The 15,093-nt window shown below is 44.2% G+C and overlaps 1 protein-coding gene across 1 annotated transcript in view; it reads right to left on the bottom strand.

The window, feature by feature from the left end:
- Positions 1-5,996, bottom strand: part of LOC103029047 (ubiquinol-cytochrome-c reductase complex assembly factor 1) — a 55,704-nt gene extending 49,708 nt beyond the window's left edge. Inside the window, exons 1-2 of the mRNA XM_049479425.1 lie at positions 5,752-5,996; positions 4,644-4,745 (exon numbers count right to left, since the gene is read on the bottom strand). Of these exons, the coding sequence (XP_049335382.1) occupies positions 4,644-4,745; positions 5,752-5,817 (168 nt within the window). The 5' untranslated portion in view covers positions 5,818-5,996. The remainder of the gene's footprint in view (positions 1-4,643; positions 4,746-5,751) is intronic.
- Between the last annotated feature and the right edge of the window lie 9,097 nt (positions 5,997-15,093).

Raw genomic sequence — 15,093 nt, 5'->3', positions numbered from 1 at the left:
TATTTAAGGTGGAACTGGAAAGTTAGCTAGTTAGCTAGCTAACAGTTACTGAAACTAACTACTAGCGATCTTTTTTATGCTTGTTATGAAGCATTCTGCCATAAAACATTGAAACTACACGTTAATCTAATGTAATATAGTGCTTGTTCTGCCATCTTACCGGTGATTCTCAAACACCTACGCTCTGTGTGTGTCTGGAAGATCTCCGTTTGAAAGGACAAGCGCTATCCCCAGGGTTGCCAGGTCCAACAAAAATACCCAGCCCAAAATCAGTCTAAAACCCGCCCCTCAGAATCGATTTTGGGACATTTTAAATCGATTCTGAATCGTAGTAAATGAGAATCAAGATTCTTATGTGAATCGATTTTTTGGCACACCTCTAGAACCTACTAATCTAACCAGCACAGCACCGTCCATCTGTTATTAAACACCAGAACCTAATAATCTAACCAGCACAGCACCGTCCATCTGTTATTAAACACCAGAACCTACTAATCTAACCACCACAGCTCCATCCATCTGTTATTAAACCCCAGAATCTATTAATCTAACCAGCACAGCACCGTCCATCTGTTATTAAACCCCAGAATCTACTAATCTAACCAGCACAGCTCCATCCATCTGTTATTAAACCCCAGAATCTACTAATCTAACCAGCACAGCACCGTCCATCTGTTATTAAACCCCAGAACCTACTAATCTTACCAGCACAGCTCCATCCATCTGTTATTAAACCCCAGAATCTACTAATCTAACCAACACACCTCCATCCATCTGTTATTAAACACCAGAACCTACTAATCTAACCAGCACAGCACCGTCCATCTGTTATTAAACACCAGAACCTACTAATCTAACCAGGACAGCTCCATCCATCTGTTATTAAACACCAGAACCTACTAATCTAACCAGCACAGCACCATCCATCTGTTATTAAACCCCAGAACCTACTAATCTAACCAGCACAGCTCCACCCATCTGTTATTAAACCCCAGAACCTACTAATCTAACCAGCACAGCACCATCCATCTGTTATTAAACCTCAGAACCTACTAATCTAACCAGCACAGCACCATCCATCTGTTATTAAGCCCCAGAATCTACTAATCTAACCAGCACAGCTCCATCCATCTGTTATTAAACCCCAGAATCTACTAATCTAACCAGCACAGCACCGTCCATCTGTTATTAAACCCCAGAACCTACTAATCTTACCAGCACAGCTCCATCCATCTGTTATTAAACCCCAGAATCTACTAATCTAACCAACACACCTCCATCCATCTGTTATTAAACACCAGAACCTACTAATCTAACCAGCACAGCACCGTCCATCTGTTATTAAACACCAGAACCTACTAATCTAACCAGGACAGCTCCATCCATATGTTATTAAACCTCAGAACCTACTAATCTAACCAGCACAGCACCATCCATCTGTTATTAAACCTCAGAACCTACTAATCTAACCAGCACAGCACCGTCCATCTGTTATTAAACACCAGAACCTACTAATCTAACCAGGACAGCTCCATCCATCTGTTATTAAACACCAGAACCTACTAATCTAACCAGCACAGCACCATCCATCTGTTATTAAACCCCAGAACCTACTAATCTAACCAGCACAGCTCCACCCATCTGTTATTAAACCCCAGAACCTACTAATCTAACCAGCACAGCACCATCCATCTGTTATTAAACCTCAGAACCTACTAATCTAACCAGCACAGCACCATCCATCTGTTATTAAGCCCCAGAATCTACTAATCTAACCAGCACAGCTCCATCCATCTGTTATTAAACCCCAGAATCTACTAATCTAACCAGCACAGCACCGTCCATCTGTTATTAAACCCCAGAACCTACTAATCTTACCAGCACAGCTCCATCCATCTGTTATTAAACCCCAGAATCTACTAATCTAACCAACACACCTCCATCCATCTGTTATTAAACACCAGAACCTACTAATCTAACCAGCACAGCACCGTCCATCTGTTATTAAACACCAGAACCTACTAATCTAACCAGGACAGCTCCATCCATCTGTTATTAAACACCAGAACCTACTAATCTAACCAGCACAGCACCATCCATCTGTTATTAAACCCCAGAACCTACTAATCTAACCAGCACAGCTCCACCCATCTGTTATTAAACACCAGAACCTACTAATCTAACCAGCACAGCACCATCCATCTGTTATTAAACCTCAGAACCTACTAATCTAACCAGCACAGCACCATCCATCTGTTATTAAACCCCAGAACCTAGTAATCTAACCAGCACAGCTCCATTCCTTCTGTTATTAAACACCAGAACCTACTAATCTAACCAGCACAGCTCCATCCATCTGTTATTAAACCCCAGAATCTACTAATCTAACCAGCACAGCACCGTCCATCTGTTATTAAACCCCAGAATCTACTAATCTAACCAGCACAGCACCATCTATCGGTTATCAAACCCCAGAACCTACTAATCTAACCAGCACAGCACCATCCATCTGTTATTAAACACCAGAACCTACTAATCTAACCAGCACAGCACCGTCCATCTGTTATCAAACCCCAGAACCTACTAATCTAACCAGCACAGCTCCATTCATCTGTTATTAAACCCCAGCACCTACTAATATAACCAGCACAGCTCAATCCATCTGTTATTAAACCCCAGAACCTACTAATCTAACCAGCACAGCTCCATCCATCTGTTATTAAGCCGCAGAATCTACTAATCTAACCAGCACAGCACCGTCCATCTGTTATTAAACCCCATAACCTACTAATCTTACCAGCACAGCTCCACCCATCTGTTATTAAACCCCAGAACCTACTAATCTAACCAGCACAGCACCATCCATCTGTTATTAAACACCAGAACCTACTAATCTAACCAGCACAGCTCCATCCATCTGTTATTAAACCCCAGAACCTACTAATCTAACCAGCACAACACCATCCATCTGTTATTAAACCCCAGAATCTACTAATCTAACCAGCACACCTCCATCCATCTGTTATTAAACACTAGAACCTACTAATCTAACCAGCACAGCACCGTCCATCTGTTATTAAACACCAGAACCTAATAATCTAACCAGCACAGCACCGTCCATCTGTTATTAAACACCAGAACCTACTAATCTAACCACCACAGCTCCATCCATCTGTTATTAAACCCCAGAATCTATTAATCTAACCAGCACAGCACTGTCCATCTGTTATTAAACCCCAGAATCTACTAATCTAACCAGCACAGCTCCATCCATCTGTTATTAAACCCCAGAATCTACTAATCTAACCAGCACAGCACCGTCCATCTGTTATTAAACCCCAGAACCTACTAATCTTACCAGAACAGCTCCACCCATCTGTTATTAAACCCCAGAATCTACTAATCTAACCAACACACCTCCATCCATCTGTTATTAAACACCAGAACCTACTAATCTAACCAGCACAGCACCGTCCATCTGTTATTAAACACCAGAACCTACTAATCTAACCAGGACAGCTCCATCCATCTGTTATTAAACACCAGAACCTACTAATCTAACCAGCACAGCACCATCCATCTGTTATTAAACCCCAGAACCTACTAATCTAACCAGCACAGCTCCACCCATCTGTTATTAAACCCCAGAACCTACTAATCTAACCAGCACAGCACCATCCATCTGTTATTAAACCTCAGAACCTACTAATCTAACCAGCACAGCACCATCCATCTGTTATCAAACCCCAGAACCTAGTAATCTAACCAGCACAGCTCCATTCCTTCTGTTATTAAACCCCAGAATCTACTAATCTAACCAGCACAGCACCGTCCATCTGTTATTAAACCCCAGAATCTACTAATCTAACCAGCACAGCACCATCCATCGGTTATCAAACCCCAGAACCTACTAATCTAACCAGCAGAGCACCATCCATCTGTTATTAAACACCAGAACCTACTAATCTAACCAGCACAGCACCATCCATCTGTTATCAAACCCCAGAACCTAGTAATCTAACCAGCACAGCTCCATTCCTTCTGTTATTAAACACCAGAACCTACTAATCTAACCAGCACAGCACCGTCCATCTGTTATTAAACCCCAGAACCTACTAATCTAACCAGCACAGCTCCATCCATCTGTTATTAAACCCCAGAACCTACTAATCTAACCAGCATATAAAAGTCCCCAGACCAGCTTATTTTAAAAGATGTTTCGTTTTCCATACTATTTTGTTTCATTTGGACTTCGCTAAGTAAAGTTTTGATCAAAACATCTAAAGTCGTTAATGTTAATGTTTGTATATCATTTTAAGCAGTAAACACCTTTAAGCTAGTATGTTTATTTTTACAGATAATTTCAGCTATTAATATAAAATTGTCCAGTATACAACTTTAAACGTATTTAAGAGCCAATGACAATGAGTTATATAAGATGTTAACATAGTAAAACGAGTAAAACAGGAGCAAATATTTATTATATATAATGTATGTAAACTAAATATGCATTTCTCCCATAGATTTAAGGATTTCAAATTTGCTTGGGAAATATTGAAACTCAGCAAACAAATCAGCAGGTTAGTAATTTAATGGAATCTGAAGGGATAGTCTGGTGTTAATATTAAAGTGATGAAACTCACCTCTCTTGTGCCATGAAGAGCTCGATTTTGTGCCTGAGAAGGAGCTTTTGCTCCCAGTACACGACAAGATGCCTTACTTAAGCAAGGACCTTGCTCTGGGACCTAAAAACACCGATACACAATTTAAAACAGAAATTTATTAATTACTGAGAATAAGATAAAACTTGAAACTAAGGGTTAGTATGTAGAGTTAGTTAATGGTTAGAGGGGGGTTGTAAAGGTTAGAGAGGGAGTTGTAAGGGTTAGTGGGGGAGTTGTAAGGGTTAGTAGGGGAGTTGTAAGGGTTAGTAGGGGAGTTGTAAGGGTTAGAGGGGGAGTTGTAAGGGTTAGAGGGGGAGTTGTAAGGGTTAGTAGGGGAGCTGTAAGGGTTAGAGGGGGAGTTGTAAGGGTTAGTAGGGGAGCTGTAAGGGTTAGAGGGGGAGTTGTAAGGGTTAGTAGGGGAGTTGTAAAGGTTAGTAGGGGAGTTGTAAAGGTTAGAGGGGGAGTTGTAAAGGTTAGAGGGGGAGTTGTAAGGGTTAGTAGGGGAGCTGTAAGGGTTAGAGGGGGAGTTGTAAGGGTTAGTAGGGGAGCTGTAAGGGTTAGAGGGGGAGTTGTAAGGGTTAGTAGGGGAGCTGTAAGGGTTAGAGGGGGAGTTGTAAGGGTTAGTAGGGGAGCTGTAAGGGTTAGAGGGGGAGTTGTAAGGGTTAGTAGGGGAGTTGTAAAGGTTAGTAGGGGAGTTGTAAAGGTTAGAGGGGGAGTTGTAAAGGTTAGAGGGGGAGTTGTAAGGGTTAGTAGGGGAGTTGTAAGGGTTAGTAGGGGAGTTGTAAGGGTTAGTAGGGGATTTGTAAGGGTTAGAGGCGGAGTTGTAAGGGTTAGAGGCGGAGTTGTAAGGGTTAGTTAATTGGGAGTTGTAAGGGTTAGTAGGGGAGTTATAAGGGTTAGTTTAACGGGAGTTGTAAGGGTTAGTTGGGGAGTTGTAAGGGCTAGTATGTAGGGTTAGTTAAACCGGAGTTGTAAGGGTTAGTTGGGGAGTTGTAAGGGTTAGAGAGGGAGTTATAAGGGTTAGTAGGGGAGTTGTAAGGTTGGTGGATGAGCTGGTGGGGTGGTGTATCCGCTGCAGTGTGTTTACCTGCCCCAGAGCGGTCCGGCTGCTGAACGCGCTGCGCAGGGCGGACTGTAAAGGGCGTCGGTACATAATTCCGCCAGAAGTCAGAATGTAATATTAACTGCACTCTTTCAGCGGCGGCGGCGGCGCGGTGGTGATGGTGGTAATCAGCAGCTCCCTCCGCTGCGCGTGTTACAGCTTTTATAAGCGGTTCCCCTCCTCTCCTGCAATGTCAAAGAATCTGCTCCACTGACTAACGAGTCCGACTACAAACCAGGAGCCCGCATGCTTAGTTCCGCTCGTGTGTACAGAGTAGTCCTGTCGCGAGACTAAACACATTTTCTGCTTTATACATATTTCACAATTCAAAACGGCACTGAACTCGGTTCTCTGCATAAAACACAACAATCTGACATACATTTAAGTTTCCATAGCAAAACACTATTATTTAAAATCACACAACATGAGCTAACTGGCCATTATAAGCCACCGGATCAAACACCTAGGTTTGCCAACTTTTCGAAAATGAAATAAGGGACGGGGGACGGGGATATATATATATATATATATATATATATATATTAGTCTATACATTTTATAACATAACTTCATAAAACCATGAAACAGTATGCTAAGTTTGTTGAAAAAAATATGTTTCGGCAGACACTTTTAGTATTAGATTAATTCAAACCACATGTATAAAATACAGTACTAACGTTTTAGGGACCAAAGTAATATGAGTGTTTTTTACCGGAAAAGCACCACATATGATTTGAACAGATGCAAATAAATAAAAAAAAATAAAAAATAAACATAAATACAGTAAAACATAACAAGGAATTCTCATATTTAACTACGTATGTTGTATCTTGTGATCCGAGCTAAAGAGTAAAGTGTAGAGATTATATTTTCTCCTGGATGCTACTCAGCCAGCATGTGTATATGTTCAGTTCCGTCAGCAGCTCACCTGCTTTACCAATTTACCAAACCAGGTGTAGATATGATGAGGAATAACTCTATAAAACTTAGATGAGGAGGAGAGATTAGGAGATGTTTTATTAAGGAGAACAGGGCTGTAAAAGCTCTGCTATTTGTAAAAGTGCTGTTTGTATTTATTGTATTTTTAGTGTTTTACTGAGCTAATAAACACTTACTGCACAGATAAGAAGCTTTTTCTTTACTGAAATTCCCACAGGTGCCTAAAACTTTTGCACAGTACTGTATGTTTCGTTCAGAAATATGTTGTTCATAACATAAATATTTTTAATGTAATAAATTAAATTGTGCAATTTTTGCTTTCAAATGAGCTTTTTTTTTTATACCATATCAGCTTCTGGAGACGCATATCGCACAGGGAACCTTGACACTGCTCCCTCTCCCTGTATTCTCCTCTCCCTGTATTCTCCTCAGCCTCTGGTCTCTCTCCTTCTGCGTGCTGTTAAACGCTGTACGTGAGCACTGGTCTCTGCGTTCTAAATCACAGGAATAGTGCACTATATTGTGGGTTAACCGGAGGTAAATAGTGCACTAGTTCTGTGATAGGGAGGGAGTGATTTAGAACGCGCCACCGCGCTGCCCCTCCTACGCTCAGAGAACAGCCACTCCTGAACAGAGGCTGATTGGTTGTGAGTCTCCGTGTCTTGACCAATGAGAGTCGCAGACTCTGTTTAGAAGGGGTGGCTGTTCTCCAGCGGAGGGGGGCAGCGCCGCAGCGGTGTTTCTGAAACAAATCACCCGCCTTAATAACTCACCTTAAAAATACGGGACAAATCGCGTCCCGGATCAATTCAAAACGGAACGCGTATTTTACTGCCCAAATATGGGGCGATTACGGATTTTAAGGGACGGTTGGTAACCCTAGTGAGAGGAGGAGGAAGAGTGACAGGGGAAAGAAGAGTAAGAGGCAGGGGTAGAATGAGGGGAAGAGTGAGAGGGGGAAGAAGAGTGAGAGGGGAAGGAAGAGTAAGAGGGGAAGAAGAGTGAGAGGGGAAAGAAGAGTGAGAGGGGAAGGAAGAGTGAGAGGGGGAAGAAGAGTGAGAGGGGAAGGAAGAGTGAGAGGAGAGGAAAAGTGAAAGATAGGGGTAGAGTGAGAGGGGAAGGAAGAGTGAGAGGGGAAAGAAGAGTGAGAGGGGAAGGAAGAGTGAGAGGGGAGGAAGAGTGACAGGGGAAGGAAGAGTGAGAGGGAAAGGAAGAGTGAGAGGGGAGGAAGATTGACAGGGGAAGGAAGAGTGAGAGGGGAGGAAGAGTGAGAGGGGGAAGAAGAGTAAGAGGGGAAGGAAGAGTAAAAGGAGGAAGAAGAGTGGAGGAAAAGTGCGAGGTAGGGGTAAAGTGAGAGGGGAGGAAGAGTGAGAGGGGAGGAAAAGTGAAAGATGGGGTAGAGTGAGAGGGGAAGGAAGAGTGAGAGGGGAGGAAGAGTGACAGGGGAAGGAAGAGTGAGAGGGGGAAGAAGAGTGAGAGGGGAAGGAAGAGTGAGAGGGGAAGGAAGAGTGAGAGGGGAGGAAGAGTGAGAGGGGAAGGAAGAGTGACAGGGGAGGAAGAGTGACAGGGGAAGGAAGAGTGAGAGGGGAAGGAAGAGTGAGAGGGGAGGAAGATTGACAGGGGAAGGAAGAGTGAGAGGGGAGGAAGAGTGAGAGGGGGAAGAAGAGTAAGAGGGGAAGGAAGAGTAAAAGGAGGAAGAAGAGTGAGAGGGGAAAGAAGAGTGAAAGGGGGGAAGAAGATTGAGATGGAAAAGAAGAGTGAGAGGGGAAAGAAGACTGAGAGGGGAAGGAAGAGTAAGAGGAGGATGAAGTGTGAGGGGGAAAGAAGAGTGAGAGGGGAAAGATCAGTGAGAGGGGAGGAAAAATGAGAGGTAGGGGTAAAGTGAGAGCAGGGAGGAAGTGTGAGGGGGAAAGAAGATTGAGAGGGCAAAGATCAGTGAGAGGGGAGGACAAGTGAGAGCTAGGGGTAAAGTAAGAGGGGGCAGGTGAAGAGTGATAGGTAGGGGTAGTGTGAGAGGGGAAAGAAGAGTGAGATGGGTGGAAAAGTGAGAGGTAGGGGTAAAGTGAGAGCAGGGAGGAAGAGTGAGGGGGAAAGAAGATTGAGAGGGCAAAGATCAGTGAGAGGGGAGGAAAAGTGAGAGGTAGCGGTAAAGTACGAGGGGGGGTGAAGAGTGATAGGTAGGGGTAGTGTGAGAGGGGAAAGAAGAGTGAGAGGGGATGAGAAGTGAGAGGTAGGGGTAAAGTAAGAGGGGGAGGAAGAGTATTAGGTAGGGGTAGAGTCAGAGGGGAAAGAAGAGTGAGAGGAGAGGAAAAGTGAGAGATAGGGGTAGAGTGAGAGGGGGAAGAAGAGAGAGGGGAAAGAAGAGTGAGAGGGAGGAAGAAGAGTAAGAGGGGAGGAAGATTGACAGGGGAAGGAAGAGTGAGAGGGGAGGAAGAGTGAGAGGGGGAAGAAGAGTAAGAGGGGAAGGAAGAGTAAAAGGAGGAAGAAGAGTGAGAGGGGAAAGAAGAGTGAAAGGGGGAAGAAGAGTGAGAGGGAAAAGAAGAGTGAGAGGGGAAAGAAGACTGAGAGGGGAAGGAAGAGTAAGAGGAGGATGAAGTGTGAGGGGGAAAGAAGAGTGAGAGGGGAAAGATCAGTGAGAGGGGAGGACAAGTGAGAGGTAGGGGTAGAGTGAGAGCAGGGAGGAAGAGTGTGAGGGGGAAGGAAGAGTGAGAGGGGGAAGAAGAGTGAGGATGAAAGAAGAGTGAGAGGGAAGGAAAAGTGAGAGGTAGGGGTAGAGTGAGAGGAGGAAGGAAGAGTGAGAGGGGGAAGGAAGAGGGGGAGGAAGAGTGAGGGGGAAAGAAGAGTGAGAGGGGAAAGATCAGTGAGAGGGGAGGACAAGTGAGAGGTAGGGGTAGAGTGAGAGCAGGGAGGAAGAGTGTGAGGGGGAAGGAAGAGTGAGAGGGGGAGGAAAAGTGAGGGGGAAAGAAGAGTGAGAGGGAAGGAAAAGTGAGAGGTAGGGGTAGAGTGAGAGGAGGAAGGAAGAGGGAGAGGGGGAAGAAGGGTGAGAGGGGAGGAAGAGTGAGTGGGGAAAGAAGAGTGAAAGAGGAGGAAAAGTGAGAGGTAGGGGTAAAGTAAGAGGAGGAGGAAGAGTGATAGGTAGGGGTAGAGTGAGAGGGGAAAGAAGAGTGAGAGGGGAGGAAAAGTGAGAGCTAGGGGTAGAGTGAGAGCAGGGAGGAAGAGTGAGAAGGGGAGGAAGAGTGAGGGGGAAAGAAGAAAGAGAGGGGAGGAAAAGTGAGAGATCGGGGTAGAGTGAGAGGGGGAGGAAGAGTAAGAGGGTAGGAAGAGTGAGAGGGGAGGAAGAGTGAGGGGGGAATGAAGAGTGAGAGGCGGAAGAAGGGTGCGAGGGGAAAGAAGAGTAAGAGGGGAAGAAAAGTGAGAGATAGGGGTAGAGTGAGAGGGGAGGAAGAGTGAGAGGGGAGGAAAAGTGAAAGATAGGGATAGAGTGAGAGGGGGAGGAAGAGTGAGAGGTAGGAGTAGAGTAAGAGGGGAAGGAAGAGTAAGAGGGAAGAAAGAGTGAGAGGGGAAGGAAGAGTGAGAGGTGAGGAAAAGTGAAAGATAGGGGTAGAGTGAGAGGGGGAGGAAGAGATAGTGATAGCGTGAGAGGGGGAGGAAGAGTGAGAGTTAAGAGTAGAGTGAGAGGGGAAGGAAGAGTAAGAGGGAAGAAAGAGTGAGAGGGGAGGAAGAGTGAGAGGGGAAAGAAGAGTGAGAGGGGAGGGAGAGTGAGAGCGGGAGGAAGATTGAGAAGGGAAAGGTGAAGAAAGAGTAAAACGGGGGAAAAGATTGAGAGGGGAAAAAAGAGTGAGAGGGGAAGGAAGAGTTAGAAGGGAAAGAAGAGTGAGAGAGGAGGAAACGTGTGAGGTAGGGGTAAAGTGAGAGGGGGAGGAAGAGTGAGAGGTAGGCATAAAGTGAGAGGTAGGGATAAAGTGAGAGGGGGAGGAAGAGTGAGAGGTAGGGGTAGAGTGAGAGGGGAGGAAGAGTGAGAGGGGGAAGAAGAGTGAAAGGTGGAAGGAACAGTGAGAGGGGGAGAAAGAGTGAGAGGGGAAAGAAGAGTGAGAGGTGAGGAAAAGTGAGAGGTAGGGCTAGAGTGAGAGTGGGAGGAAGAGTGAGAGGTAGGGGTAGAGTGAGAGTGGGAGGAAGAGTGAGATGTAGGGGTAGAGTGAGAGAAAAGGAAAAGTGAGAGGGAAGGAAGAGTAAGAGGGGGAGTAAGAGTAAGAGGGGGAGGAAGACTGAGAGGGAAGAAGCATGAGAGAGAAGGAAAAGTGGAGTAAAATGGAAAAGTAAAAGTGAAAAGAGTGAGAAAGGAGGAAGAGTGAAAGGTAGGGGTAGAGTGAGAGAGGAAGGAAGAGTGTGAGAGGAGAAAGAATTAGCGGTAGGGGTAGAGTGGGATAGAAAGGAAGAGTGTGAGAGAAGTAAGAGTGAGAGGGGGAGGAAGAGGGGGAGAGGAAGAAGAGTTAGAGGTAGCGGTGGCATGAGAAGGGTAGGAAGAGTGTGAGAGGAGGAAGAGATGGGGTAGGGGTAGAGTGAGAGGGGAAAGAAGAGTAAGAAAAGAGGAAGAGTGTGAGAGGTAGGCGTAGAGTGAGAGGGGAAGGAAGAGTGTGAAAGGTGGAAGAGTTAGCGGTAGGGGTAGAGTCAAAGGGGTGGGAAGAGTAAGTAAGGAGGAAGAGTGAAAGGTAGAGTGAGAGGAAGAAGAAAGAGTGTAAGAGGAGAAAGAGTGAGAGGTAGAGGTAGATTGTGAGGCAGAGGAACAGTGAGAAGAGGAAGAGTGAGAGGTAGGAGTAGAGCAATAGGGGAGAAGGGAGAGGAAGAGTGAGAGGGGAAGGAAGAGTGAGATGGGGAAGAAGAGTGAGAGGGGGAGGAAGAGTGAGAGGGGAAGAAGAGTGAGAGGGGGAAGAAGAGTAAGAGGGGGAAGAAGAGTGAGAGGAGTGAAGAGTGAGAGGGGGAAGAAGAGTGATAGGGAAAGAAGAGTGAGATAGGTAAGAAAAGTGAGAGGGAGAAGAAGAGTGAGAGGGGGAAGAAGAGTGATAGGGAAAGAAGAGTGAGATAGGTAAGAAAAGTGAGAGGGAGAAGAAGAGTGAGAGGGGGAAGAAGAGTGAGAGGGAAAGAAGAGTGAGAGGGGAAGACGAGTGAGAGGGGAAAGAAGAGTGAGAGAGGAAGAAGAGTGAGAGGGGAAAGAAGAGTGAGAGGGGAAAGAAGAGTGAGAAGGGAAAGAAGAGTGAGAGGGGAACTCCCTCAGAGCTGCAGGAGGAGGAAGAAACCTTGGGAGGACCAAGACTTACATATAAGAGGAGGGACCATCCTACCACTGTTCAAACGGCTTTTAAATTATTTTTAAAAAGTCTTTATACATCCACATAGGTCTTATATATTCAGGAGTAAAGCAGCACAACTAATGGAAGCAGTTAGAGTTGATGTTAGTCTGGAAGTAATCAGTAGTGGAGAGTGAGATGGATGATGAGCAGCTGATCTGTGGTTGGTGATGGAGAAGAGCTGACTTCAGAAACTTCCATCAGTCTGGCCGGACAGGAGACATGAGAGCCTGAGGGTCCAACACCCACCGGTATCAGGTCAGACAGGTGGGCAGTCAGTAACTCGGAGGAAGCCAGAGAGATGGAATTAGTTTTGACTGGATTTCTGTAAAACAGAGAATATAAAATATTATCAGTAATTATCTAATGACTCCGGCAGATCTGAGTAAAACAGCCTAACTAAAGGCAGAGAGCCAGAAGGTAACATAGACACGGAGGCTCCCTGAAACACTGGCATCCACCCACTCCACCGTCCACAAACCTGAGTGAGCGTGTGCAGTGGGAGAACAACAGCACCAGCATCTCAGTTTACCACAATTCCCTCTGTCCATGAACCCCTGGATCTGCAGCCTTATCTAAAGGGAGAAACATTAATTACCAGAAGCTAAACTAAACAAGTAAGTTTTCAGTCTAGACTTAAAGATTAAAACTTTGGGCCCTATCGTACACCCTGCGCAAGGCATGTAGCGTGGCGCTTTGCCATTGTACACCCCGTCAACACTCTATTTTTATGCCATGCACACACATCCTTAAAAAGCGTTGGACTTTTGGAATATATTAACGCTGATGGGTGTGTTGGTCTGGAAATGACGTGTGTTCAGGGAAATTTCTGCCGTGTTTCTATCTTGGCGGAGGAAAAAAGCATTGCACGACTGATTCCCTGAAACCCCGTCTAAAATCAACAGTCACGCAGCCAGAACTGAATCACGATCACGCTGCGCCCTGTGCTCCAAAAATATACTTAAAAATTTGCACGGTACATTATTATTAGTTATATTTATTTCTGTCAGTTATAAGGATTTATATTTATGTTCAGTATGCAGACTTAATGACTGTAACTTAATATAGCAGACATAGGCATTCTGCTGTTTGAGAATTTTAACACATGCTTATTTTCACACAAATGCTGGAGTTTTAGAAATAAAAAAAATTAAAGAGAAAGGCATTTATTTTATTTCACTTGTATTATTTAACAAAAAAAATCACGTATTTTTTTTTTATATCTGAAAAATAAAGCAGGTTTTCACCCTGGCGTCTGGTGCTGCCCGTCAATTATATAAAACTTAAAACATTTAAAATACACAGAAATATAAAGCTATATGTTAGCGCAGAGCGGAGCTTGGCACGGAATTACCTCTGTTTTCTTAAAAAAAAATCTTATTGATAAATAACGTCAGATCAAGTGTAGTAATATCCATTGTATGAACCCACTTTAGCCTCCATATTTACTGATATTTAATCAAGAGAAATCAGTCAAAATACGCTGCGCCTCTCTTTCTGTCTCTCTCTCTCTCTCTCTTTCTCTCTCTCTTTCTTTCTCTCTCTCTCTCAGTGTAAATTCAGCTAAATTCAGAGCGAGGCTACAAATAATAAAACACTCAGTTATTTAAATAAATTAAGATGAGTAAGGACGTGTAAAAGTAATCAAATATTGTCAAATATAAAGGAGAGGTTGAAGTTTTGGTGAGCTGTTTTAATGATTTGAAACTGAAACTAACTAAAACTGAAACTTTTATTATTCTGCACATCAGAAGAGCCTGTGGTTGTTTTAAATTTAAACCATGATAAGGCAGTTCCTGTTCCACCGACCATGTTCTCTAATCCTTTTAAAAGGATAGTATGATCTATTGTATCAAAGGCTGCGCTCAGATCGAGAAGTACCAGTAGGGAAACACAGCCTTGGTCGGCAGCTGTAAGTAGATCATTTGTTATTTTAACTAAAGCTGTCTCAGTGCTATGATGAGGCAGTGGTTAACAGTGGTTTAATTATATCTGGTGGTAATTGTTTTTGTAATTTTGTGGGGACTGCATCAATTGTGCAGGTTGTGCTTTTTAATGAAGAGATTATTTTCTCTAGTTCTAGCTGTGGGTTAAAGGGTGGGTTCTATATCAGCCACATGACAGAGAGGATGTGCTATTCAACTCTGGAATATTTTCCCTGAATATGTTCGGGACTCAGACACAGTCTAAATCATTACATCTAGACTGAAAACTTACTTGTTTAGTTTAGCTTTTGGTAATTAATGTTTCTCCCTTTAGATAAGGCTGCAGATCCAGGGGTTCATGGACAGAGGGAATTGTTGTAAACTGAGATGCTGGTGCTGTTGTTCTTCCACTGCACACGGTCACTCAGGTTTGTGGACGGTGGAGTGGGTGGATGCCGGTGTTTCAGAATGTCTCCGTGTCTATGTTACCTTCTGGCTCTCTGCCTTTAGTCAAAACTAATTCCATCTCTCTGGCTTCCTCCGAGTTACTGACTGCCCACCTGTCTGACCTGATACCGGTGGGTGTTGGACCCTCAGGCTCTCATGTCTCCTGTCCGGCCAGACTGATGGAAGTTTCTGAAGTCAGCTCTTCTCCATCACCAACCACAGATCAGCTGCTCATCATCCATCTCACTCTCCACTACTGATTACATCCAGACTAACATCAACTCTAACTGCTTCCATTAGTGGAGCTGCTATACTCCTGAATATATAAGACCTATGTGGATGTATAAAGACTTTTTTAAATTAATTTAAAAGCCGTTTGACCAGTGGTAGGATGGTCCCTCCTCTTATATGTGAGTCTTGGTCCTCCCAAGGTTTCTTCCTCCTCCTGCAGCTCTGAGGGAGTTTTTCCTTGCCTCCGCGCTCACTGGGGGTTCTGTATTCTGTATTTTCTAGGTTTAATGTTTTGCCTGATTCTTTGTCCTGTGATCATGTTTCTGTAAAGCTGCTTTGTGACAACACCAGTTGTAAAAAGCGCTATACAAATTAATTTGATTTGATTTTATTCTATTTTTCTGGTGAATTTAATCCATATTTTCTTACTAAAGAAGTCC

The sequence above is a fragment of the Astyanax mexicanus genome, chromosome 5 (genome assembly GCF_023375975.1).
Source record: "Astyanax mexicanus isolate ESR-SI-001 chromosome 5, AstMex3_surface, whole genome shotgun sequence".
Taxonomy (NCBI): domain Eukaryota; kingdom Metazoa; phylum Chordata; class Actinopteri; order Characiformes; family Acestrorhamphidae; genus Astyanax; species Astyanax mexicanus.
This window is presented reverse-complemented; position numbering and strand designations above follow the sequence as displayed.